Raw genomic sequence first — 27,572 nt, 5'->3', positions numbered from 1 at the left:
GCAAAAAGTTTAGAAATCTGCCATCGTTTCTTTTTGCTGATAATTCTTCAAGTGCTTGATTTAGTTTTACCTTGATTAAGGAGGATAATGGTAGTGGAGAATAAAGAATGTAGTCCTAAATACCAAAAACAAGCATTTTATGTTGCTATTGATGTTAGGCTTAAGCAAATTTGAGTAGCATTAAACTTCTGAGTTGAAGCAAAAAAAAACTCTAATTTTGGCTTATTTTCATGATAGTATAACACTTGTCTTTTTGTAAAATTCTGTTCTTTAATAATCTCTAGCCCTAGGAGAAAGTTATCAGTTTATAATGGTGTAAAATCTTGTGATCCATAATTCTTGGTAAGTAGATACAAATTGGTGGTGAATAAAGTCAACCAATTCATAATTTCAAATTTGTAGTAATTGACTGAGTATGGGGAGGGGCATATATCATTTGAGTTATTGTGATTATTGTAAGATTTTATTTCCATTTTCTCCCTTCTAAATGTTTTTTTTAATGTCTTCTTTTTTTCTCATTTTACTTTCTATCTATTTTTCTCACTAATTTTCTTTCTCTTTATTCTTTTCTATGTCCCTTTTCATATCTATTTTCTAGAAGTATGCCATAAAAAAGTTCACTGAAAAATTAGACATCAGAACAAAATAGCTGTTGATTTCACATTCTCATCTTCTTGAGAGAGACACAACATATTTGAAAGTTGTAAGGTGAACATCTTTCACATACTCTTCTCTTTTATCAATTTGAAAATTGTTGTCCTCTTTTGTTTCTTTTAGGTCTAATTTCAATCTCTTGGTATAATAATTGTGGAAATCTTGCTTTATGTTTACATTTGTTGATTGGTATTTTGAATATTGAATTCTAGAACTTGATTAAGGGTTTAATCTTTTATTAAAGTACTAAAAACTGAATTGTTGAGAAAGTTTAGCACTATTCCTCTACTGAATGCCCATTGATATAGATTAAGAGTTTAGTCTTTTATTTGTTTAACGCATTAATCTAATATTGTCATAAATTGAAATTCTAGTGATTAGTTAGATTTTTTTTTTTTTTTTTTTAGTAATGAAAAGACATAGATATAGATACAATAGTAAAAGTCTAAAGACTTGTAATAATATTTTACAGTATTGGATTGGATTAAACAGAGATAATCAAATCCATTTCTAAATTATGAACACTTATGGCATATTTGTGAGCAATTTTAGAAGGGTTAAAATCACTTGATACATGTTTTAAATCGTTTCAAATCAAGTTTAATCATATGAAAAATGTGTTTAAAAGTGCAAAATAATTAAAATCATGTTTTTTCATGTTCAAACTTCGAAATCACTCCCAAATACATCTTTAATAATTCAGATTCAATTTAATGTTTAGTTACATACTTTAAAACATAATTTTCATACTACTAAAATTGATTTCAAAAAAATTTGATTTCGAACTATTGCCGAGCAAATTATGAAACAACTCTCTTTACAAAAATGAAAACTATTGTCTTTGAGAAACACAATAAAATTGATATAACATATAATGAGTATGGGTAACCAATTGGGAAGACTTCAATAGGCTTGTCTTTATTTTTAGGTCCACTCGTGAGAGAGGTAGTTCCTTTCACCTTACAAGATTGGAGGAAATTGTCTACTAGATTGAAAAAATTTTGTGGACATCAATCCAAGTATGTATGTGATGTTAATTAGAGATGTCCAAAAAATTCACGGGGTCGGGGCCCGCAAGGACCCGCCCCAAATACAGGGGAATGTGGGAGGGAGTGGGGAATTTTTTTTCCCCATTTACAATTCAGGGCCAGGGCCAGGGAATATATTCCCGGTCCTAGCCTCGACCCCGACCCCGTCCCGCCCCGACTTTGTATATAAATTATAAATTTTTAATATATATTATATATATATTATATATAATTATATATATATATATATAATATATATATATATATATATATATATATATATATATATTCATATTGTAGATTTTATTAAGATAATTATAGATGTTTTAATTATTTAAGTTCAAAAATTTTATTACTTTAATTCTTTAGATGTTGTAATATTTAAGATAGGATGCTCCAAGGTTTAATTTTAATTTTTACAATTATGAGAATAAACATTTTAATTATATTTTTTAAATTGCATGTGTATTATTGTTTTAATTAGTAAAATTGATAATATTTCATTTAAATGAAAATTCCATTGAAAATGTTAGAAGGTGTTTTGAGTTATTGAAGTATCTTTTTTATCTTGTATCTTGTGGTATAAATTTCTAACTATTTAAAATATTATTATAGTTGAGATATAATATGAAGGAAGCTTGGCAAAAAAATTATCTTTTTCAAAAGCTATGGAGATAAGGAAAATCACGATTTGTGTCCAAAATTCTTGTGATTTCTAGTGAGGATGAACTTGCTAAATTGAAGCCCGCCAATATACAATCTATAAGTGATTGGATGGACTTTGTGAAAGAAAAGAAAAGTGCAAAATTCAAGGTAATTCACTATTACATGTGCTAAATTCATAAGATTATTACTCATTTTCTAATCATTCATTTATTTGTGCATATACATTTATGTTTGATTAGGCAACAAGTAAAAAGTTCAAGTCCATGAAGAAAAGGCCACTTCCACATACATATAGTTGCAAGGGTTATGCTTGATTGGCAGAAGAAATGGTATTAATTATTGTGACTATATTCATTATTTTAATTTTTTACTAAATGAATATCCATATGTTATTGTTAAGTAAAAGAGTAGTTTAGGCTCAACTTCAGTGACTAGAGTTGCACTATGGATCAAGGTACATAGAAAAATGGATTGTAATCCCGTTAACTCACAAGTTGCAGAAATAATGGTATGGTTACAAAGGCTCCAAACTTAATTTAAGTATAATGTGAAAATTTGAATGTCTTGTAGACTCCCAAACTAGTTAGTAATATGTGAAAGTTTGATTCATCAAAGATTGGGGGGGTGTTATCACTTGAAGCTACTTGTTTCATTGTGGTTATAGTTATTTGTTAGGTTTTGCTTCTTTCTTTGAAAGTCTTGTAGACTCCTAAACTAGTTAGTAGTATGTAAAGTTTGAAATGTATCTTTGAATATTTTGTGGACTTCGGCCTATTCGAGGTCAAGGTCGAGATTGTCAGGATCATGTCTGATCTTGATCCACAAGGAGATTAGCTGGGATGGGGGAATGTTATCACTTGAAGCTACTTGTTTCATTGTGGTTATAGTTGTTAGATTTTGCTTCTTTCTTTGAATATCTTGTGGACTCCTAAACTAATTAGTAGTATGTGAAAGTTTGAAATGTATCTTTGAATGTCTTATGGACACCTAAACTAGTTAGTAATATATAAAATTTTGATTTATGGAAGGTTGTGCCTACATTAAGTTTTTATTATTATTATTATTATTATTATTATTATTATTATTATTTTTGTGGGGGAGGGGAAAAGTTATCATTTGAAGCTATACTTATTTCTGTTGGGTTTTATATCATAAAACTTGTGGTTTTTAAACAATAAACTTATTCTGTTAATTAATATAGATGTTATTGAAGTTTGATTCAATAAAGTTGTTATTGAATGTTTGAATTGCTCATTTCGTTTTAGAATAAATCTAATAAACTAAGATTCATGGCTATTACACGAGTATTTGAACTTTAAGTGGAGACATAAGAGTGGATCAAGTTCGAGTAAATAGCCAAAATGGTCTATAGTATACGAATAAGGTTGGGTACATTATTCTAAGGACACTATTGGATGCGGCCTACTTTGTAGATGTTACAATTGTTGTAAAGTATTACAAACGAAGTGATCCTAATTCATTCATGTAGAGGCATGCGAGTGGAGGTGTTCTATGTAAAGAATTTGTATAAGATCAAACCAAGAAATTAGTTACTTTTACTTTATAATGTTGTTTACTGTTTAAGACTGACTATTTTAAAGCGATGACCTAGGTAACTTAACCATAGTCCTGAGCTAACTATGAACTCCTGTTTATATGGAATTATCCTTAGATTTGCATGGGTGAGGATTGACTCAATAAGCCTCTCATTTCAGGGGTAAGACCTGGTAGATAGCTACAAACATAGGGTGCAAGATGGAACTCACTCCTACCCATTTTTAGGGATAGTAGAGAGGTTGTTCCTGTTGGGTTTTATGTCCTAAAACTCGTGGTTTGTAAACAATAATCTCATTCTATAAAGTTGTTATTGAATATTTAAATTGCTTATTTTGTTTTAGAAATAAATCCAATTAACTAAAAGATCCATGACTATTATATGAGTATTTGAACTTTATGTGGAGACATAAAAGTGGATCAAGTTCGAGTAAATAATCAAAATAATCTATAGTAAATGAATAAGGTTGGATGCCTTATTCTAGAAACACTATCGGAGGCCGCCCACTCTATAATTATTACAAGGAGTTGTAAAGTACTACAAACGAAGTGATTCTAATTCGTACATGTCATGACATGAAAAATAAGGTCGTCCTGTGCAATGAGTTTGCACAAGATCGGACCACGAAATAAGTTACTCTTACTTTATAACGTTGTTTACTGTTTAAGACTGACTATTTCAAAACGATGACTTAGGTAACTTGACCTTAATCATGAGCTAACTATGAACTTCTTTATTCGGTATTATCCTTAGATTTGCATATGTGAGGGTTGGTTCAACAGCGTTGGCTCAATAAGCCTTCCATTTCAGGGGGTAAGAGCGGGTAGATAGCTGGGGACATAGGGTGTAAGATGGAATTCACTCCTACCCACTTTCAGGGATAGTAGAAAGGTTGTTTCCTTAAGTGCTGACTTTAAGTCTTGGACAAGGGGCCCCACCCTCTCATTGGCCCAAGAGAGACTTAGTTTGATGATCGGATCACAAACCAATTGTTCATTAGAGGATCAGTGAGACTTAAGGAATAAGTGGTAATCTCAGGTGTAAATGACTCAGTCGTTATTACGAACAACCTGTGAAGAGTTAACTTACTAATCATGGTTATATCGAGTGGACACAATATATTTACAGTGAGGGGAGTGCAACTACGGCAGAGTGACCCAGTAGTTAACAAATTGGGGTTAATTCGATGTAAAGAGTTTAGCCAATTAATCTCAGATTGTTAGAGCCCATGATCTGTAGGTCCACTAGGTTCCCCTACTAGCTCACAAATTAATTAGCTTTAGAGTAGGGTGATAAGTTGATTTGAAACGTTCAAATTAGAATTAAAGAAATTGGTAATTATATGTGATATAATTACACGTTTAATTTTGGAATTAAATGAAATTGGAGAATCGATTAATATTTAAATATTAAATTCATGAATAAAGATTTGTGGTAATGGAATTGGTGATAAATTAATTTAATATTTGATATTAAATTAATAAAATTAATTAAACTGTTTAATTAATTTATTAATTTTATTAGAAAACTAATTATTGATTTCCATTTCAATCTTCTCCATTTATTGCATGACTTTCATGCAAAGAGAATTGTTGCATGAAATACACCTCATACTTGGAAGATTGACTCAAGTTTATGGTGGAATATGTGTCAGCTACTTGGTTTGAAAGTGGAAAACCCCACTTTTGAGTTTTTTTCATTTTCCATCTTTTCAATTTTGATTTTCTAAATTTATTTTCAAAATCAATTTTTCAAAAATGAAATCTTTATTAATTTTACAAAATTAATTCATTAATTAATTTTCTAATAAAATTAATAATAATTAATTAATTAAACAATTTAATTAATTCTAATTAATTCAATATCAAATATTAAATTAATTTAACACTAATTCCATCATCATGAATTCCTATTCATGAATTTAATATTTAAATCATATTTAAATATTAATTGATTCTCCTATTACGTTTAATTCCAAAATTAAACGTGTAATTATATCACATATAATTACTAATTCCCTTAATTCTAATTTAAATGTTTCAAATTAACTTATCACATTATTCTATGCTAATTCATTTGTGAGCTAGTAAGGGGACCTCGTGGACCTACAGACCATGGGCTCCAACGATCCAAGAATAATTGGCTAGACTCTTTACATCGAATTAACCCTCATTCATTAACTACTGGGTCACTCCACTAAAGTCCAGAGTTGCACTCCCCTCACTGTAGATATATTATGTCCACTCGATATAACCATGATTAGTAAAAACCCTTCACAAGTTGTTCGTAATAACGGTTGGATCAAATGGTTGTTTTACCCCCGAGATTACCTCTTGTTCTTTAAATCCCACTGATCCTCTAATGAACAATTCATTTGTGATCCGATTATCAAATCGAGTCCCTCTTAGGCCAATGAGAGGGTGGGACCCCTTGTGTAAGACCGAAGTCGACACTTAATGGAACAATGTAAGACCCTAACACTAAATCTAAAGTAGGAGGTTAAATAGAGAAGAAAAATCCTAAGAAAGGATATTGGAGCAAAGGGGAGAAAAACATCAAAAATTATCCAAAAGGTGACTAGAAATCCAAATGCCTATGAAGGGCTTAAAACATGTTGGACGCAAGAAGGCATGGAGGATGGAAGCAAGAAAACTTAAAAAAAAAAATGGCTAAGGGTTGCATACAACCAACGCAAAGGCATACATGAGCCATGCGGACACGGGCAGCAAGCATGTGTCGAATGAGCATGCCAAGCGCACAGGCCATACGTCGAGGATAAGCGCGCAGCCCATGTGCCGATGATGTATGCCGAGCGCCTACCTATGCATCGAACGCTGTCGAGTCTACCAAGCAGCCATGTATCGATGCTCTATGCCAAGCGCACGCCCATGCGGTGAGACATGCCCATGCGGCCGAGCATGCCATGCGGCCGAGCGCACAAGCCCTAGGCAGCACACCGTGCATCGATGGTCAACACCATGCGTCCATGCTTAGTAGGCCGAGCAAGCACCACCTAGCAAGTCATGTATCAAGGGTGAGCGGCCATCCTATGCGTTGGTGATGACCAACTCATGCGTTGGCTAAGTGAGACTTTGATGAAGGAATGGTGAATTGCTATGCGTTAAGGATAAAAGGTAAGACTAATTGATGGAAAACTTCAAGGGATAATGCCAAAGGTATATGAGTATAAGTCTTAAACAATTTAAGTAGAGAAATATGTGAAGTATTTAAGTAATTTAGGTGGCAAAAGGAGGATCATATAAAATTCTAGTAGGAGGTGACTAAAGGAGATTTCATGCAATTGAAGTCTTATCACCCCAAGCAGGAAGTGGGTGAAGGAGATTTCATGCAAAAAAAGAGATTTTGGCTGGCAAGCTAAAATGAGAACAACTCAAGGCTAGGTTAAGGCTAGGTTGGGTAGACTAAGTGTTGCCAGCTTCAAAGTGAGACAAATGGGAGTTGTGTTGTCAACATGAGGTGAGTTTGAAATGGCTATAAATAGAGGGGTTGGGCAAGGGGAATTCATTCATACCATCACTTAAATCGTGTGTTGAGAGTATATTTAGAGAGTTATGTTTGAGTTATTAGGCTGCCAAGTTGATTGGAGATCAAAAGAAGCAAGGTTGTGTTGGTGAGGCATTGAGTCAGCTGGACACACAGGCAGCCCACACCCTGCACACACGCAGCGTTGCATTCGTCCGTCCGCGTGCGCCTTGCTCGACTCATCCCGAGCGCCAGCCCAATGCAGCGCACGCCCAGCGCCAGCCCAGCACAATGCACCCCCAAATGTGCCAGCCCCCTGTGCGGCACAGCACGCCCACTCTGCCTACTGCCCAACGCCCAGCTACCTATCTCGGTTCAAATAACTCTAAAGAGGCTAATTTTGGTATTTTGGCTAATTTTGAGTAGGGTAAGCTGATATTTTCATTATATAATGGTATTTTGACTAGTTTGACATTATTTATTGATATAACAAGTATTAATTTAGGAATTTCCATTGATATGGAGGAATTCATAGGAAGGTAGTGGGAAAACTTGTGTACGGTGAGTGTTTACTTAGTTTTATGCGTTGATATTTGAATAAATACATATGTAAGTACAAAATATATGTTTATGATGTTATATTGATTGCCATGATATTGTTTACGATATTGCTATGGAAACTGAGATTATACCTAGATTACATAAGTTAGCATGGTGCTTGGCGGGAAAATATAGTCGGTCTCGGTCGGCGGAAAATAATAGTCGGTGATGACTGGCGAAAAAATATAGTCAAGTACTAAGCATGACTAGCGGGATAAAGAATTGTCGGTGTGCACATTGGGGAAAAGTGGGTTATAGGAAAATTTCCATAAAAGTTGTGATGATTGATAATGGTCCATGATATGAGCATGGCACGTATAGCATGGAACTGGAGGATGTTGATTGAATGAATATATACATGATCATGCAAAGTGATTATTATTTTTTAAAAGAACCACTCAATAGGCTTAGTAGCTCACACTCTTCCAAATGTTTCTTATATTCCTCCCTCCCCCCCCCCCCCCCCCCCCCCCCCCCCCCCCCGGGGTAGCAAAGCAGAGCGTTTAGGAAGGAGTTTACTAACCACCATCACACCAGGACTTGGTAAATTCTTAGGGTATGGCTTCGGATCATGTAATAAAGAATATAGGAAATTGAACTATATGTATGAAAATAGATAGTGTTATAAACATGTTAAAATCTTAATGGAGGGGGGGAGGAAATTTTAAATTGAAATATTATTTTGGAATATTACTGATGTACCCTCACGCTTCCTTCCAGGTCTTGGGGGATAAGGCTAGGGAGGGGGTGTGACAAACAACCTCTCTACTATCTCTAAAAGCGGGTAGGACTAAATTCTATCTTGCACTCTATGTCCTCAGCTATCTATCCAGTCTTACCCTTGAAATGAAGGTTTACTGAGTCGGAGCTGTTGAGTCAATCCTCACCTATGCAAATCTAAGGATAATCGCAAATAAACAGAAGTTCATAGTTACCTTAGGATTAAAGTCAAGTTACCTAGGTCATCACTTTGAAATAGTTAGTCTTATACAGTAAACATCGTTATAAAGCAAAAGTGACTTATTTCGTGGTCCGATCTTGTACAAACTCATTGCACAGGATGCCCTCACTCCTCATGTCATGACATGTACAAATTAGGATCATTTCGTCTGTAGCACTTTACAACTCCTTGTAACAACTACAGAGTGAGTGCATCCAATAGTGTTACCAGAATAAAGCACCCAATCTTATTCATATACTATAAACCATTTTGACTATTTACTCGAACCTGATCCACTTTTATGTCTCCACATAAAGTTCAAATAATCATGTAATATTCATGGATCTTTTAGTTTAATGGATTTATTTCTAAATCGAAATAAGCAATTCATATATTCAATAACATCTTATTGAATTTTCAGAATAAGTTTTATTGTTTACAAATCATGAGTTTTAGGACATAAAATTCAACAGTTAGTTGCATGAAAGTCATGCAATATAAAGCTGGAATTTTGAGTGGAATGTAGAGAGAACAATCGTTGCTGAAACTAAGAATTGGTGTTTGAAGAAGTGTTCTTCACACTGTGTAAAACCAGTAATCTTCTATCCAATTCCCTTCAATTCAAGCTTATTTTAAGTTCCACAACTCAATCTTGTGGTAGGGAAGATCTTGTGATGGTTCACAGCTAAAGAAGTAGGAGATTGCAGTTAAAGATCGTGAATCAAAGGTACTTCAAAGGTTAGTATTGAAACTCTGTGTTTTAGTTTATGAACATGCTTAGTTTAAAGCCAAAACTAATGAATTAGAATGCTTAATGATCTTGTTTTGCTTCCGCAGTTTGCTTCCTAGATCTAACAGTTCCCTTAAGTGTGGGTCTTGAACAAGGGCGCCACCCTCTCATTGGCCCGAGAAGGAGTCGGTTTAGTGATTGAATCACAAACCAATTATTCATTAAAGGATCAAAGGGACTTAAGGAACAAGATGTAACCTCGGGGATAAAACAACTTTTGACCCAACCGCTATTACGAACAACATGTGAAGGGTTGACTTACTGATTATGGTTATATCGAGTGGACATAAATATATTTACAGTGAGGGGAGCGCAACTACTGGGCTTTAGTGGAGTGACCCAGTAGTTAACGAATGTTAGTTAATTAGGATAGCGTGATGAGAAAATTTAAAATTTTCAAATTCGAATTGAGGGAATCAATAATTATATACGATATAATTACACGTTTAATTGACGAATAACATGAAATTGAAGAATTGGATAATATTTAAATTTGATTTGAGTATTAGTTACATGAATAGAGATTCATGATCATAGAGTTGGTGTTTTAATAATTTGATATTGGATATAAAATTATTTTAATTAAATAAATAAATTTTATTTAAAATTAATTATTTGAATTAATTTTATTTAAAATTAAAATTTTGAATTTTATGAAATTTCAAAATAAATCAATTTTATTTTTAATTAAAATTTTATAAAATTAAATTAAAAATTTTGAAAATTGATTTTTAAAATGAAAAATTGATTTTAAACCAATTTCCATTTCGAGTGGCATTTTGAGTGGGTTTTTCCAATATTCAACACTCAATTCCCACTCAAATCTCACAAGGAGGTGTTGCCAATTGGCTATGCAATCTGATTGCATGGTTGAGGTGAATAAAACATCAACAGATTTGAGCTGGTTGTCTTCTTTTTACATGGCTCATTTTACAAACAATCAAGATTGAAGAAGAGTTCTTCAAAACCAGAAAAACCAGACTTTTTCTCTTAAAAATTCTCCCAATTCCTATTCATTTTGGATCCCACAATCCAATCTAAGGACCTAGAGAATAGTAGGGAAGATCCAGTTGTGGTCTACATCCTTTTGGAGTAAAAAATCAAGCTGAATTCGAACTTGAAGAAGGTCTTCAAAGTATATCTTCAAACCCCCTTTTTCTGTTATGAGCATACTTTCTTTATTGCTAAAATTGTTGAATTAAAGTGTTTAATGATTCTATTTGCTTTCGCTAATTACATGCTAACTCCAACAATTTCGTGGTTGTTATAGTTAATGTTAGGTTTTGTTTCTTCCTTTGAATATCTAAGGGGAGGGCTCTCAAAGTTTGAAACTCAAATTTTTTAAGATACTTGAGAATGCTAGGAACATATTGAAAAAATTATAATGACGGGACAAAAACTTCCTCGACTAATATGAAAGATGATGCAATAAGCAAAGTTCTTGCTACTGATCGTGGTCATGTTAGAGGACTCGAATTTGGGTGACCACGTCAAAGTTGTATGCATTTTCTCAAAGAGAGAGTTATACCCAACTTGAAGAAAAGTGTAACAAGATGGATGGAGAGATGATTGAAATGAAATTTTTGATATCTCACCTACTCAAAGTTCAAGTATGTTGCTAACTAGTAGAATCAATGTGGGTTTATGTTAATGTTTTCTTATTATTTAATATTTTTACTTTGTTTCTTTTTATTCTTTTAGTTTTAGGGAAATACAAGTGAACATCTCTCTAATACTTTAAATGAAACCTTGATTAACAACACTGTTATTGACCCAGTGGTATCTTCACCTTCGGTAAAGTGTTTATTATTTGTTTCCTATATTCTTATTTGTTACTTGTAGATTATTGAACTACCTTTAGATTAACAAACTTTTTATACGTTTTTCACTATGTTAAGTATTACTTTTTATATTGCCTTGTTGATAGAGTATTAATAAGAATAATGTTTTTTGCAAGTGTAAGTTGCTAGATTGGTGTGGTATAGGAGAGGTAGTTGCTGAAGGTCGATGGTCTTCAAATGACACAAAAGTTCTTTGTTCATCATGTTTCCCTTGGACCACAAGTAGTGAAAGTTTGGGTAGACTTGTCAAGAAAACATGATGCATTTTTATGGAGGCCAAACTCAGAAATGACATATATAGAAGATGCAATCGATAGTAAAGTTGCATGGCCATTTGAAAAAGTTTTAATTAGTACGTATAACTATCGATTGTTTTATTTCTTTATTTTGTTTTAATTAGTACTTATATCAATCGATTATTTTATTTCTTTATTTTAATAACTTTACTTAAACTTTTTATTACTTTAACATTCTTTTTGTAGGTTGATGAAGGACTATCAGTGAATGCATCTTCTAGTATTTTGTGGTCGACTACATACACAACTAAGTTGGAGTTATTTTGGAATTTGATATCGACATATTTTGTAATTTATAAATTTATGTTTTGTTTCATCTCAAAGTTTTTAGTACTTATTACTATATATCTTTTTTGCTGGGATACATGAATCTTGTATTGAATGCTTATTTTGATAACATTTATTTTGGAGATTATATAAATATAATTTTATTTGATTTCTAATGTGTAGAAATGTATGAAAGACAACAATAGGATTTGAACATATTTAAGAAGTTATAAATATGCAACAGTAGGATTTATTAAAGCTATAAAAAGCTAATAAATGCTATGGATAAAAAATGTTGACAATAAGACTTATTATAGCTTTCATTAAATAAATAATTATAATTGTAAACTAATGATATAATAGACAAATAACATGTACATACTTTTGAAGAATGTTAAAGTCTTGGTTCCCACCTCGATATCAACGAACAAACTGAAATTTTATTCACTCCTTTCACCCCTAAATCTTGTTTTCTTACTCAAATGCTGAAATTCACTACCAAATGACATTAAATCTAAAAATATCAAATAAAAAAAAAACAACTCTAAATAAAATGGCTATAAATACATCATTATAGCTCCACATGAGATAACCTAAATTCAACTCTCAAACTCCATAACTTCCACATTCATTTACTCTCTAACTTAACCATCAGAGTATTTATGGAAAACACCACATGTATTCTTTTTTTTTTTTTTTATATCAACATTTTTCTCTCTTTTAAACAAAATTTAATGTTGGTATGATACGAATGTCATGTGCATTTCTCCTATCTGAATTTTGGCATTGAGATACACGATTTCTTTTTTTAGGTGATTTCAACATTTTTTTCTCTCTCTCTCTCTCTAGCATCTCTTAAAAATCAACCCTTCAAAAGAAAATTTTATTTACCACCTAATGAGATCTCAAAGCTGAACCCACCTTCTTTCAAAAGAAAAAAAAAGTTTCATTAATTATTTACCAAATTCATATGAGAGGGAATTTTTATACTTCCTTTAGATAGATTTTCTTGTCAAAAATCATTTCACTTGAATATATTATATTATTATCAAGTTATTCATGTCAAATTAAGTATATATTATACTATCAAGTTTTTCATACTAAAATAAATATAGCTGAATTGGCATCAAATATATACGATAATCTCGAAATTAGAGTTAGGTTGAAAACTAAAAATACTAACAAATTTAAAAAGAAAAAAACTAAATGATATATACAAATGTTTTTTTAACTTACCATTTGTTTAGAAAATATCCCTATTCTTTACAAAAAAAAAAAAAATTGTATATTATTCTTTTGAAATTCATTTTTATGAAGCAATATAACTACTGATGATTCAAATTTTATTTTAGATCATTGCTACAATTTTTAATTTTTATTTCAAGAATTCACTTTTTAAAAAAAAAAAAAAAAAAAATTATGTAAGATTTGTTGGAATAAATGGTAAACCATTCTTCTTTTCGAATTGCATCATTTCAATTCCACAAATTGTATTCTTTCATGAATGGTTGCGTCTTTTTAAATTTCAATTTAACTTGATAAATGGACATGACTATTAGAATTACCACAAATTATTCTGTAAATATGGTTTTCCTTAATTTGGATTTTTACTTTTAATTTCATCAACGTTTTTTTTCTGTAAAATACTTTCTTCTATCTAAAAAAATTTGTTGAAATTTGGTTTACTCCACAAAGTAAAGTTCGTTAGATCTTATAGATGAGGTGCTACTCCAATAAGAATGGTAAATCAATTCTAACCCGAGGGATAACTCCTTTGAAACTCGAACAAATAAAATGGTTTTAATTCATATATATACAGGTTTTATATTTTTAAATTTTATAGGATAGTTTATCCCATAACAAGATTAAGAATAATATTTGAAAGTGTAAAATTATATAATTGGAATTAAATTGAGTATTTTCTTTTATAATTTAACTAAAAAAATTATGTAAAATTATGAAAAAGTAGTAATTTTTGTGAGGACCCAAATACCCTTAAAGGACCTTCTCTGTGTTCTCTTTCTCCAACAACTTCCTTCAGAAAAAGAGAGAAATTTACAGAGAAGAGAACAGAAAGAAAAAAGAAAAAAAAAGGGTTTCCATTGTTCTTCATCATCATCATTACAAAATTCAGTTTGAAAAAGACAGACACCGTGGCTAAGCTGAAAGAATACGTTATGGCCGCCGCCGACGACTCTGAAGCTGATCAACCACCGCCTCAAAACGACGTCGCTCCCCGTAACCCCATTTCTCTTCCTCACAGTATACTTTTCTTTTCTCCTTTTCCTCTGTTTTTTTGCCCTTTTTCCTTTTTCTATATCTCTGTTTGGCTTCTGGGAAACAGATTATGGCTCTTTTTCCCGGAAAGTTTTTCCTTATTTCTTATTCTTTTGAGATTTTTCTCTCTCTCTCTCTCTGTTTGTTTGGCTTCCGGGAAAATCTTTACTTTTCCAGAAAATAGTTCCTTCCCACTAGAATATCGATTTAGATTATTTATTTAAGTGGATGTTTGGGGTGATTTTAAAATTTTTAAAATTACTTTTGTTATCATCCTTAAAATTAATTCTATACTTTTAAATAATAATTTTTTTATAATATTAAAATTAATTTTGAATGATTAAAAATATTTTTGAAATGATTTTAACCTTTTCAAATCATTACTAAATATGTCCTAATTTTTATTTTTATATTTGATAAATATATGAATTAATTTCATGGGTATGAAACAGAGAGAAATGCTGGAGTAGAATGGATAATAATACATTTTTTTTTATTGTTTTCAAATATAACAAAATGGACCAAAATATTTATAAATATAGCAAAATTTTAGAATTTATCAATGATAGACATTAATAGACTTATATCGATGTCTATCAATTATCAATGTCAATCAGTATCTATTATTGATAGATTATGAAATTTTGATATATTTGTAAATAATTTCAAGAATTTTATCATTTAAAATAATTTTCCATATATTTTTATTAACACACTAATCGTTTTTTCATATTCTCATCTTCCATTGTTTTGGAAGAAATAAGTGATAATTTTGGTAAAATTATAATAAATTTGACTGCAAAATGTTAGAAGTGAATACTTCTGGTTTGGTAAAATCTTTTAAATAGTTTCTATGATTTGATAAAATTATCATAAATAGTAAGAGTTTTATCAAACTATTTCTAATTTTCTCTAAATTATACTAATTAAATTTTTAATTTAATCAATAATTTAGTGATGTTGAACTGAATATAATACTTTTATTGGGTAGAAATTATTGTTTTTTTTTCCCTTCTAAAAGAAGACTGAGAAGAAGCAAAATAATAAAGTCTCTTTTTAGGTTTTAATTGTTTTGACATAATTTCCTCTAATGTACAAACCAATAATGTATTCTTTACTTAAAAGCATTATTCACAATAAAACGTTGTAACGTTTTCAATAAAAGAAAATGGGTTACTTTATGAGACAGTTGCAAATATAGACATTAGATCAAAGGTATTAGCAGATATAACTTAATGTGAAAAAAATTACAAATATTGTCAAATTTAAATAGTGTATCAGTGATAGATCATATTATTGGTAGAAGTTTATCATGGATAGATCATATCACTGGTAAGAGTGATAGAAGTCTGTCGCTGATAAACTTAGAAGTCTATCGTTGATAGACTTGTCTATATTTGCAATTTTTTTAAATGATGTTATACACTTGGTTATTATTTCTAAAAATGCTACCGATTACAATTATCCTTAATTTATTTACAAATATAACAAAATATCATTGTTTATCAATGATAGATTACGAGCGGTCTATCAGTGATAGACAATAATATTTTATTATATTTTTTTAATATTTTTATCATTTAAAACAATTACCTTTAAATGTTGGCGAAAAAGTTGGCCATTTTTTTTTTTGTGAAAATTTTGTTTAAAACATCTCCCAAGCAATCCATCATTTAAATTTTGAATTATTTGAATAAAATAATAAATTTTCCAATTCTATCAAAATGTAATAAAAAAAAAAGGTGGATTTTGATCGTACTGTTAATACACTGCCATGAGTAATCAGCTTTTTTCTATTTAACAACTTTATTGCCTTTTCTCTCTCTCTCAAATTTATTTGGGTTAAAATAACTTTTTTTTTTCTTTTTTGGTCCTTGACTGGTTCTACACACGCACGTACGCATGCATGTACACACGCAATGTCAAACACACACACAACATGCATTGTCAAAAACATAAACTAAATTGGGTTTAGAACACTAGCCTTCTTACAAACAGTCGAGAATCAAGAAGGTATAATAAACGAGTTTCAGGGTGTGTTTGAAATATATTTTGAAGTGTTTAATTTAAAAAATAAGTCATTTTGAAAGAAATTTATGTGTTTGACAACCACTCAAAATAGCTTATCAAGTGTATTTTAATCTGTTTTTATCAAAAGTGTTTAAATAAATGTGAATTTTTAAAAAAAAACATTTTTTTCTTAAGTCAATCCAAATGGGACCTCTACCATCTTCTTAATTTAGAGCAACTTTAGGGCAAATTGTGAGGAGGCTAGTTCTATACTTCAATTTAGTTTTCATATTTTACTTTTAATCAATTTTGTAATCAGCTTTTAAATTTTATGGCAAATGGTAAAAATTACTCTAAAGTATAGTGGTAGTAACAATTATACCTCAAACTTTTAATGGTAAAAGCTGATCTCTCAAATTTATACCAATGTTAAAATTAGATCCTCAAATTTACATAATTGTAGAAATCAATCATAACAATTTTGTATAAGTTTCAATTTTTTTTTTTTTTTTTTATCATTTTGGAGTCAAATTTCTACAACTATGCCAAATTTAAGGGTTCAATTCACCTGTAGATGTTAGAGGGACAAATTTTTGCAACTAAAGTTTGAGAGTATAATTGTATCTACCGCCATATTTCGATATTTGAGGGGTGGTTTTACAATTCCCCTAAATTTTATAAGCATATAACTAATAATAAAGATTGTATCGAGATTTATTGAAATTGCATGGACCAATTTTTTTATAAAAAAATCCAAATTTAGATATCTGAAATTATAGGAACTAAAAATGATTTTTTTTTTAAAAAAAAACCTCTTTTTTTTTTTTTTTTTTTTTTTTTTTGGCATTTATCAAATGTCTGATTGATGATATGAAACATGATATTCAGTTTTCCAAAAGAATGATTTGGGAAGAAAATAATTTCAATTTATTTGTTTTCCCCTTCTTTGTTGGGGTCTTCTTTGGAAATAAATCTGCAACTAACAGAAAAGTAATAATAATGACAATCATACTCTTCATTAAACTATAAAGAATCTTTTTTTCTTATATACAAAAAGAAATCTTTATTTTACCATTTTCTTCTTGCAAATTACCTGTTTTCTTTGCTTCATGTGATCTTTTTCTTCTTATTAGTGGCTCGTTTCTTCTCTAACAAAGACAAAAATAAAATGACAGAGATTTCAGATCCTGCTGAGAAAAGTGATATTGCAAAGGACAGAGGTAAAAAATTAAAAGACACCCTTTTCTTTTCATTTTATTGTCATTCTATATAGAATTGTTGATAAAAGTTAAAAACAAAACGAAAAAATTATTATGAACCGAGTTGAAGATACCGTTTTTTGAGTCTCGTTCTCTCAGATATTGCGTTGGCTCGGGTCGAATGGGAGAAGAAGATGGCATTGATAAAAGCATGGGAGGAGAGTGAAAAGATAAAAGCAGAGAACAAGTAAAATATAGAATTTTCTCTATTGTTGAACTTGAATTCTGTTTTCTTTTTGAGTTTTTTTTTTTTTAACATGTTTGAAATCTTTGGACAGGGCATACAAAAGGCTTTCTGCTGTTGAATCTTGGGAGAATACCAAAAAAGCCTCCATAGAAGCACAGCTGATGAAGATAGAGGTAAATTGGCTTTTGCTGATAGTTTTATAATTCTCACTGGCTACAGACTCTGGTTTGTTGATACACATTTTGAAGCGTTTCGGTTGTTGTGAAATGAAAGGAAAAAATGGAGAAGAAGAAAGCGGAGTATGCCGAGCAAATGAAGAATAAAATAGTTGGAATTCATAAGGAAGGTGAAGAGAAGAAAGCAACCATCGAGGCAGAGCGAAAAGAACAGTGCCTCAAGGTCGAGGAAGCCGCAGCAAAATATCGTACTTCGGGGTTCATCCCAAAGACTCTACTCAAGTGCTTCAGTGGTTAAAAGATCAAATTGCTATCTCAGATTTGAACTCTGATTTTAGTCTTTGCTTGGTTTTGTTTTGAGTTAGCAGGAGATGACACTCAAGTCTTCCTTTTTATGTATAAAGATCGTATCAGTTTGCTGTATTTTACCCGTTGATCACTTTTCTTATGTCACATGCACTGATTCAATTCAAAATGGTAGTATTAATCATGTCTTCTACTTGGAATCGGTCAAGAATCTGGTCACACTAAACTTTAGGGGATGAGTTTTGCTAGAAAGAACCTTTTTCTTGTGTCAGGTAGCATGTCGAAATGATACATCATATACAGCAACTAGACGAAGTTTGGGCACGGACGGTGGAGAACCAAGTGAGCATTCTGTGAAGGCAAATAATGGTTCATAATCGAAATACAGTTTGATACAGAACGAACTGTCATTGTACTAGCTAAAGAACAAACTCTTTACATACAAACATGGCTGGCTGCATATATTACACACACTGACTGACAAACATCATTCTTTTGTTAAAAATTTCTACTTCCAACAGGTCACTTGCATGGCACAAGAGGACTACCGTCTGTTTCGATGTTTAAGCAGTCTGCTTACCGCAATCAGTGTACCACTAACCTTTAGACCGATTTCTTGCAGCTTTTCGTCTAGCGCAGCATCCGACCAAGTAGATAATCAGCTGAAAATACAAGTAAGAGTTAAGAAATAAAGGGAGGAGAATGAAAAGACTTGAAAGTGTTAGCAGAAAGTGTCTCACCAAGACAACAAATAGAATGACATTGAAGATCGCAACCAATCGCCATTCAGTTTTCATGTACTGCGCGACTCCAGCCCTGAATGATCGAACAATCAAATGATTATAAAAATTTTCACAGGGGCAGCGGCGATGAATGGGGAATGGAAGAATGAGGTTACTAGATATTTACTTGCATGAATCACAATCGTAGCACTTGACTGCCTTGGAATTCTTGTATAGTTTGCAATCATGGTTTGAATTGACAGGATGAAAGCTCAAGTCATAGTATGATGCATTAACAGCAGGATAACCACATCTGTCATTTGCATCACGACATCGAAAAGATAGCATCAGCGACAAGAATTCAAATTCACAATTTTTTAAATGTTTTTGAAACAAAGTTGAATTCATGTCATAAATTGTCGTCCTCTTCGCAAAAAAGATTGTAAAGAATAAAGGTTTATGGCAATATGGAAAGGACATTGATTTAATTTCTTCTTTTGTTTGTTGCGGTTATAAACATGGAAGAAGAAAAATAAGAACTTGAAAGTTACACCTACTCAGATGGGGGTCTGCAACAACCCGCTTCTATTGGCGTCAGCTTAGCCAATTTGTACTGCTTGAGAGTCTGAAATTGTCAAACAAAATGGCTTCATGAGAAAGAGAGGATATAAATAATCAAAGAGTCTGTTATTCAAATCAAACGAACTTGAAACAAGTACCTTGTATCTTTTTGAAAGATTATTGCAATCCTCGGATTTGACGAGACAGCTTTTCAGACGCATCCAACTATTAGTATTATTAAGCTGTAATAGAAGAGCCAAGATTAGGATAAATATTGATCTCTCTTGGCAAAAGGTAAAATAGTACTCACCTGTTTTAGAAACCATGTACTGTAGTCTTGTAGTTGATACTCCTTATACCTCATCAAGGGGAAGAGAAGGGGAAAAAATGTCAGTCCATAGAAATTCCAGCTTATCGATGCACGAATACCGAACTTTGAGAATGATGGGTTTAGGTTATTCTTATTAGCATAGATAGAAGATGAAACCATTTCCATCCTTTAAAATTAAGCATCCTCAAAGCAAAATTACTTTATGTCGAATGAATTAAATATATCCTCACCTCAAGCCAGCTATAGAATGTCCCGAGCCGTTATTTGTAACAATAAACCTAAAAGAAATTCAAATAATTAGGTTGGGTTCAAGAAGAGTACGACAATCAAAATTACATACCAACTATGAAGCCAGCAAAGCAAGATTAAAAAGCATTCAAAAAGAGGAAGTGTATGAGTCGTGTATTGTTGCTAGCTAAAAGATGCCAACAACTATGGATGTCCACTTTGATACTTCCTTTTATATCTTGAAGGGGATCATGTGAACATAACAAAGATAATAAAAGGAATAGAACCGTGGGGACGACAAATTACATAGATAAGGGTACACAGATGAAAGAAAATTCATAATTGAGTGTAATGTAATTCTCACCACATAGCCTTTTATTATAATTAGAGGATGTGAATGCTGGGCCTCTGCCCACATTGCTTAAAAGCAACCCAAGACATGTTCATACAAACTACAGATCGACCAAGTAAGGTATAAGAAGTTACTTTTGAGGACCTGTAACTAAAGAACCTGCTGAATCGCCTACTTCACTATAAAGCTCAAAAAGCATTCATCGAATCATCGAGCTCAAAAGGTCTATCAACTTACGAAGGAGCAATGAACTTAACGTATGAATTTCATCGTGGTCATCACACTAGTTCCTTCTTTCACACGTCTCAATCTTTTTTTGTTTGGTATTTGATGGATTTCTTAATTGTGCATTTCTTACCACCACAAAGAAGATGTTTTTTGTTTAAAAAAAAAAAGGGAAATAAGGCTTTTTATTGATAAAATGAAAAGAGACTAATGCTCAAATTACAAAGAAACAAAAAAATAAAAAATAAAAAATTGCAACCACAACCAAATACAATCAATAATAGCACTTGAAAAGAAATGGAAATCCATTGATATCAACAAAACATAATGCTCGAAAAACATAATGCTCGAAGAACAAAGGACACCATTTCAACCAACAATAGAACTCTGAACTGTTAAGTATTTTCTTCTTTTAATTATCCATGACAGGTTACATAAGGGTGATAAAGTTTGTGTTTCAAAATTAAAGAGGATTGTCAAACTCTCTCATAGTCCAATACAATACAAAAGAACATCAAAAAGCTTAGGAAGGACTTTCAAGATCTCATTTGGCAAACCATGAGAAAAGAGCACTAAAGAAGAAGTCGTGAATTTTATGTCGAGGCACATATTTAAATAGGACATGTGAGAAAGCAACGCAGTTTCAAGATTGTAAATTTTAGGATTATGGAAATGACTTCAGAAATATATACTTACGCCAGCACCGTAAACACGAGGATCCCCACCAATGTAATGCACAACATAATCAGATACTATATGCAGAAGGTCAAGGTTGAGCGAAATTCAGGAAAATCAAAATCAACTGTTCAGATAATTTTTCATTTAAAAGGATACAATCCACAGCAATATTGAATTGTTCTTAAGGGCACCCAAGAAACCAACTATGGACCTGAATCAAAAGTATTGATGCCAACAATATTGCGTGAGTGAATCAAATTATACTCTGAACAAAATCAGATTACATTATTAGAAAGATAGAAAACTTACACTACAAAGATGAATCCACCAAGTCCCATAACAGGAAGAGTGAGAGACTTTCGACAACCGTCGTGGTGGGTGCCCATCCATATCCCAAATATTATGACAAGAATAGCCAGAAACTGTAACATGTAGATACACATGATTCAAGAACCCATTAATCTTGTTAAGACTTGATTAAACTGATGCTTAAAGCCCTACTCCAACAACTCATTCTCATAGTCATTTTAAGTCATCTTTAAACCTTATAATTCTTATTTCTTTTATGATAAGAGTAGAGAGGCGAAGATTGTCCTTGATGTAGTAAGTTTTCTAGCTGTCTCTTTTTGTAAATTTTTCCCTTTCTTGATTCATGTAAATTCAAAAACATCATTATAAATTTATTGACCCTTGAGCTTGGGAAGATGTCTCATCTTCCTTCCCTTTAAATCTTGGTAAATTTTTAGGTATGCATAATTAAACTCAAAAGAATGACAAATCCTTTTTCATTGATTCATCACATTTACTAAGACAACAATATTTTCACTTCCTAGGGACTAAATTATAAAGTATCAATCTTGAAGCCACAAGGGCTAGGAAAGAAAACAAGTTCAAAACTCAACAACTAAAAGTCTAATACATATAGACAAATGAATCCTTCAATAAGAACTAAACTATTTGATTTCCAAACCTTGGGAACAAAAATAGAAATCAGGTCTAAACTTCATGGAACCGAAAGACAAAATTATCCTTCCTTTAATAGTTAATATCAAGAAGGAAAGGTTCATCAATATGTATTCCAAAAGTACATTCTAAAATGAGAATAGAAAATTTACTCCATTTGATAACAATTTAATTTTTTATTTTGAAAAATGGTTCTTTTTTCTCATAATTTTCTTATAATAGTTTTATCTTTACTATTCTTAAAAAAAAAAAAAAAAAGTAGATAACTATATTCTTAATTTTCAAAAACTAAAAACTAAATGATTATCAAACGAAATTTATGCAACCCTTCAATGCAATGTCAGAGACAGCCCAACAAGTAACTCAAAAAGAAAAACAATGAAAATCATCGAACATATGACAAATTTTCCAACAACCGTGGAGGCAAACCCCATCAAACACAAAAAACTTCAACAAACACGGGCAAAACATAAACAGAACCCATTTACACAACATTCAACCAAACTCGAAAGACATGGGAGCAAAACAAGCAGAACAAATATCCATAAAGAACATCATCTTTAAAAGAAAGCAAAGAAATGGTAAAATCAAGAGGAATCACGCATACCATGGTGAGAAAATTGATCCATCTTATGATAAAGATGCTAGTTCCCATTCCCATTTTGCTCCTCTACCCTTTTACCTCCTTATCCCCAATGTCACGGCCAGAAAACAGAGAGAAATAAGTCCAAAAAGAGCATAAAAAAAAATTAAGGGTATGAAGGTTTGAAGGAAGAAATATAAAAGGGAAGAATGGGGTTTCTTCAGAGGTTGGCTGTGGAAGTGGCACTTGCACTGCAAGCAAAGAGAACGGCTAGGCTGAGGAGGTGGGGTGAAGTGGGGATAATGTAAGAAGGGCAAGGGCATTTTCGTCAAAGGAAAAAATGTATCACATGGCTCCATGAATGAACCCCGATGTTTTCCAGCGGACAGACAGAACACTATCCGACAAGACACTCATAAAACTGAAAGCCGTAATTAAGGACTTAAATTTGAGGTAAGTCAGATTATTAATCTAATTAATGTTGAGCTTTGTTGTTAATTGACCAATGTTTTCGCCTATAAAACAGCATTCAAGATGGACCCTTGTCCCTTTTATTTCTCTTTTCCTTAATTACTTTAATTAAATCTCTTTGTTTCCCATCTGGGTTTCTTTATTTCTTTCCCAAATTTTGATCTTTTTTCCTTTTATTACTTTATTTCGAGTTGTTCTTTATCTTTCTTGGTCAGCACTTTGCTATAATAAAAAAAGTTGGAATCTTTATCACTTCTATGTATAAAATGTTTCTTTGTTTCTTGTTCGATCTTTTATGCTTCATGCAGTGTTGGGTTGGATGATAAATAACAACGATGCAAGTTAGCTTCCCAAAAAGAACAAAAAAAAAAAAAAAAAAAAGGAAGAAGGATTTTAGTATTGAAACTATTTCTTTAAAAAAATGTTTGGTTTAAATACTCCTTATACTTTTAGTTTGATTCATTTTCGTCTTTATATTTTAAAAATGTTCATCTTAGTTATTGTACTTTTAAATTTGATTTTCATTATGGTCTTTATATTTTTAAATTATTCATTTTGGTCCATATATTTTAAAAATGTTCATTTTAGTTCTCATACTTTTCATTTTGGTTCTTATACTTTTTAAAAATTGTCATTCTAGTCCCTTCATTTTGACTTTTAAAGGATACAATTTAGTACTTGAACATTCATGGAAAATAATATTCAGTAGTTGAATACTCATGAAAGTAACAATTTAGCCCCCTCAACTTTGATAAGTAACGATTTAGTCTCTATATTTTATAATTTATAACGATTTAGTCCATATTGTGATAAATTTTATCAAAGTTAGTGTCAATGTTTATTACACAATGACTTAGTTTTTGTAGTTTATAAATAAATTTTATTTTTGATCAGTTTATCAATTTACACATGTAAAAAAATTAATTAGATCACACCAATATTTTTTACGATAAGGATTAAATCGTTATAAATTAAAGTGCAGAGACTAAATCACTTTTTATTGAAATTTATGGACTAAATTATTACAAACTTTGGTCTAAATCGTTACCTACTAATATTTAGGGACTAAATTATTACTTTGATAGAAGTTCTAGGATTAAAAGTGTTTTTTTTTTTAACTAAACTATGTCTCAAAACATGTTTTTAATACAAAATTGAAAGGATGGTGGATCGATCCTCTAAATTTAAGAGAGAGAATAATTATCGTTGAATAAGCTCAATTTAATTCTAAACTTTCAATTATGTATTTAAGTGTTGGTTAAGCTTTAAAAGTGTTTAGGCTAGCATTTCTATTCAAATTTTTGTTTAATAAGGTTTAGAAAAAACACTTTTGTTCTTTTTCAAAACCTTTATAAAAGTAATCATCCAAACTTTAAACTTTAAAAAGTAACAATTTAGTTGCTAGATTTTCAAGTTTGTAACAATTTAATCTTTATTGTACAAACTTCCATTAAAATTAAATATTGGTTTTTATTATTTAATGATTTAGATTTTGTAGTTCATAAACATATTAGGTCCTTAATTAGTTCATTGATCTACCTATACAAGAAATCTCATTAAATTTTAATACAAAATTTCTCAATAAGGACTATATTATTACAAAATTAAAAGTATAATGACTAAATTGTTATAAACCAAAGTTCAAAGATTATATTGTTACAAAAATGAAAGTAAAAAAATTAAATTGTCCATAAAATATTAGAAAGACCAAAAGATAGTATTTTTTTTTTTTTAAATACAGTTAGAGGTAAAAGATTCGAACCACGAATCTCATAGTTATATGTTAGTTTTGTCGTGCTCACTTTGGGGGGGAAAATATGTTTTAATGTTTTAACCAAAGGGAAAGCATTGAAGATGATGTGAAATGATGTGTGAAGTCATTTTGAATCAACCAATAATAAAACTTGGGAATGTATCAAAACCATGTGAAAGAGATCATCTCTTTCCTTTGATAATTATGTATATCTATGTAGAAGAATGGAGTCATGTCACTTCACTTTTCATTTCAATTTTCAATAATGTTTTTTTGCAATCAAAATTCAACATTTCATCATTACATATTTAGCCAATACCATAATATGAAATGTGATTAAGATGATTAAGGACTTAGCAACAATTCCTACTTGTACACCCTAATGTATTTTTTTAATTTTAGATTATATTTTGTCACACATTATTTTTTAATTATTTGTCACATCACACTTCATATTATTAAATCTACTACAGATGCACATACTATTTTTATGACTCATCTCAAATATGAAAATCTCTTAAACTATTTTTATTTATGTTTTTCCAAAATCGACCTCCTAAGCCCTCAACTTATCAACCATCCATTGGAAATGTCTATTTACTCAACACGAGTGGGAAGTCTCCGTTTACACAAGGAATGGGAAGGGAGCAAAAAGATTTTCTCTATTTACACCTACCTTTTCTACCTTCAAATAGATAAATTGAACAATATTATCTTGTTAATTTTGTTGATTTTGTTTTCTCAACAAAAACTCAATCTCAATGGAGAATATAATTATTTTTTTATATAAACTTATTTATGTTAAAATTAAAATTAAATTTTTTTATCAGATGAATGGAATTTAAAATTTTACTATTTTAATTTGAGTAAGTATAAAAATTTGAATAAGTAAAAAAGTTTAAAATCTATATAAGTAAATCAAATTAAGAAAGGACATTTTAGTTTTTTCAGCATATTTTACAGTTAAATGACTAGAAATATCAAAGAAGATTATAGTAATCATCTACTTCATTCCAATTCAAAACCAAACAAGATAAACAACATGTACTAAGTACAATTTATAATTTTTAAGTTAAATTATACAAAACGTTCTTAAACTTTGTACGTTATATATATAAAAAAAAAATATTCCTAAACTTTCAAAAGTTTAAAAAATACCCATATACTTTAAAAAAGAATTCAAGATACCCTTACCTTTAGTTTTGAATGGAAATCGTTAGTGTTTTATTTAAATAATATATTTGAACTTTCAAAAATTTTAAAACTACCCTTAATATTAAAAGAAACGTTAAAAAATATCTTTAGAGAGTGTTTTGTTCACCAACATGAGTTGAGTTGAGTTGATATATATCAACTCATTGTTTTGCCCACAAACTTTAAATGTTGGTGGAGTTGAGTTGGTATATTTTACCAGCTCACCTCAATTCTACATTTTTCACATGTTTTCAATGGCTCTACCCATAGGCCACTATCACACTCCGAGAACTAACTTCGCACTCTGACAACCAACTCTAATGACAACTCTGGCGACCAACTCCGAGCTTCGACAACCACCTCCGATGAAAATTCTAGCGACAAAATCCGGACTCCGACAACCACCTCCAATAACAGCTTTGACAACCTTTGCGCGACCAACTCCGACAACCAATTCTGGCGTCCGACAACCATCTTCGGTGGTCCAACTCCGACGACTACCTTTGCACTACCAAGTTCGACGACCAATTAACTCCGACACCACCTTCAACTACGAACTCCGATGACACCTTCGAGCGAGCAACTCCATCGACCAACTCGAGGTTTCGATGACAAACTCCGACAACCAACTCTAATACCACCTTCATGCGACTAACTTCGGGCTTTGACAGCCACCTCCAACTACAATCTCCAGCGAAAATCATCTTTGATGATCAACTTCGACAACCACTTTCATCCGACCAACTCCAAGATTCGAAAACCACCTTCGATGACAAACTTCGACAACCAACTCCAACACACCTTCACGTGACCAACTTCGGGATCCGAAAACCGCCTCCGGCTACAAACTCCAACAAAAATCATATTCGATAGCCACTTCTGACTACTATAAGATTGATGATTGTTAAAGTATGTTGTAAGATTGTTGATTATATTAATATATATATATATATATATATATATATATATATATATATATATATATTGTCTACATTAAGTGCAATATTTATACCTAATGAATTCACGTATCAAATAAGTGTTAAGAATATTTAGCCAAAAAATATGTATGTAGTTGAAAAGTAAGTAACATATAACAAAAAGAGCCATAAAATGAAAAAAATTTCCTAAAACATTTTCTAACAAGAATTAGTGAAAAATAGATATTTGTTTATGATT

At 31.2% G+C, this 27,572-nt stretch overlaps 2 protein-coding genes and 1 long non-coding RNA gene across 7 annotated transcripts; 2 read left to right on the top strand and 1 right to left on the bottom strand.

Moving 5' to 3' along the window:
- Positions 1-596: 596 nt before the first annotated feature.
- Positions 597-2,866, top strand: LOC120092629. The gene is made up of 3 exons (XR_005486094.1): positions 597-708; positions 2,402-2,495; positions 2,588-2,866. It is a non-coding gene; the product is annotated as an uncharacterized LOC120092629 (long non-coding RNA).
- Positions 2,867-14,120: 11,254 nt separating this feature from the next.
- LOC120068441 (remorin 1.4-like) lies at positions 14,121-18,482 on the top strand. Of its 4 annotated transcripts, none has more exons than XM_039020209.1 (5): positions 14,121-14,358; positions 17,541-17,627; positions 17,766-17,853; positions 17,945-18,026; positions 18,127-18,482. In XM_039020209.1, the coding sequence occupies exons 1-5, from the start codon at positions 14,298-14,300 to the stop codon at positions 18,325-18,327; spliced, it is 519 nt and encodes a 172-aa protein (XP_038876137.1). In that variant the 5' UTR covers positions 14,121-14,297; the 3' UTR covers positions 18,328-18,482. The 4 variants fall into 4 exon arrangements, with proteins under 4 accessions (XP_038876137.1, XP_038876135.1, XP_038876139.1 ...); XM_039020207.1 differs by having other exon boundaries at positions 14,121-14,382; XM_039020211.1 differs by having other exon boundaries at positions 14,122-14,358; positions 17,583-17,627.
- A 183-nt stretch (positions 18,483-18,665) lies between these two features.
- On the bottom strand, positions 18,666-23,387 carry LOC120068440 (tetraspanin-10). 2 transcript variants are annotated; one of them, XR_005479203.1, is made up of 11 exons: positions 23,003-23,387; positions 21,742-21,854; positions 21,589-21,643; positions 21,451-21,506; positions 20,180-20,227; positions 19,929-19,977; positions 19,777-19,860; positions 19,615-19,682; positions 19,249-19,370; positions 19,076-19,151; positions 18,666-18,997 (listed from the first exon to the last, which is right to left on the bottom strand). XR_005479203.1 is itself a non-coding variant. In XM_039020206.1 (11 exons), the coding sequence occupies exons 1-11, from the start codon at positions 23,054-23,056 to the stop codon at positions 18,932-18,934; spliced, it is 795 nt and encodes a 264-aa protein (XP_038876134.1). In that variant the 5' UTR covers positions 23,057-23,385; the 3' UTR covers positions 18,666-18,931. The 2 variants fall into 2 exon arrangements, 1 of the variants encoding a protein (XP_038876134.1); XM_039020206.1 differs by having other exon boundaries at positions 19,245-19,370; positions 23,003-23,385.
- Positions 23,388-27,572: the final 4,185 nt, after the last annotated feature.

Source organism: Benincasa hispida, chromosome 12, assembly GCF_009727055.1.
Source record: "Benincasa hispida cultivar B227 chromosome 12, ASM972705v1, whole genome shotgun sequence".
Taxonomy (NCBI): Eukaryota; Viridiplantae; Streptophyta; class Magnoliopsida; order Cucurbitales; family Cucurbitaceae; genus Benincasa; species Benincasa hispida.
This window is presented reverse-complemented; position numbering and strand designations above follow the sequence as displayed.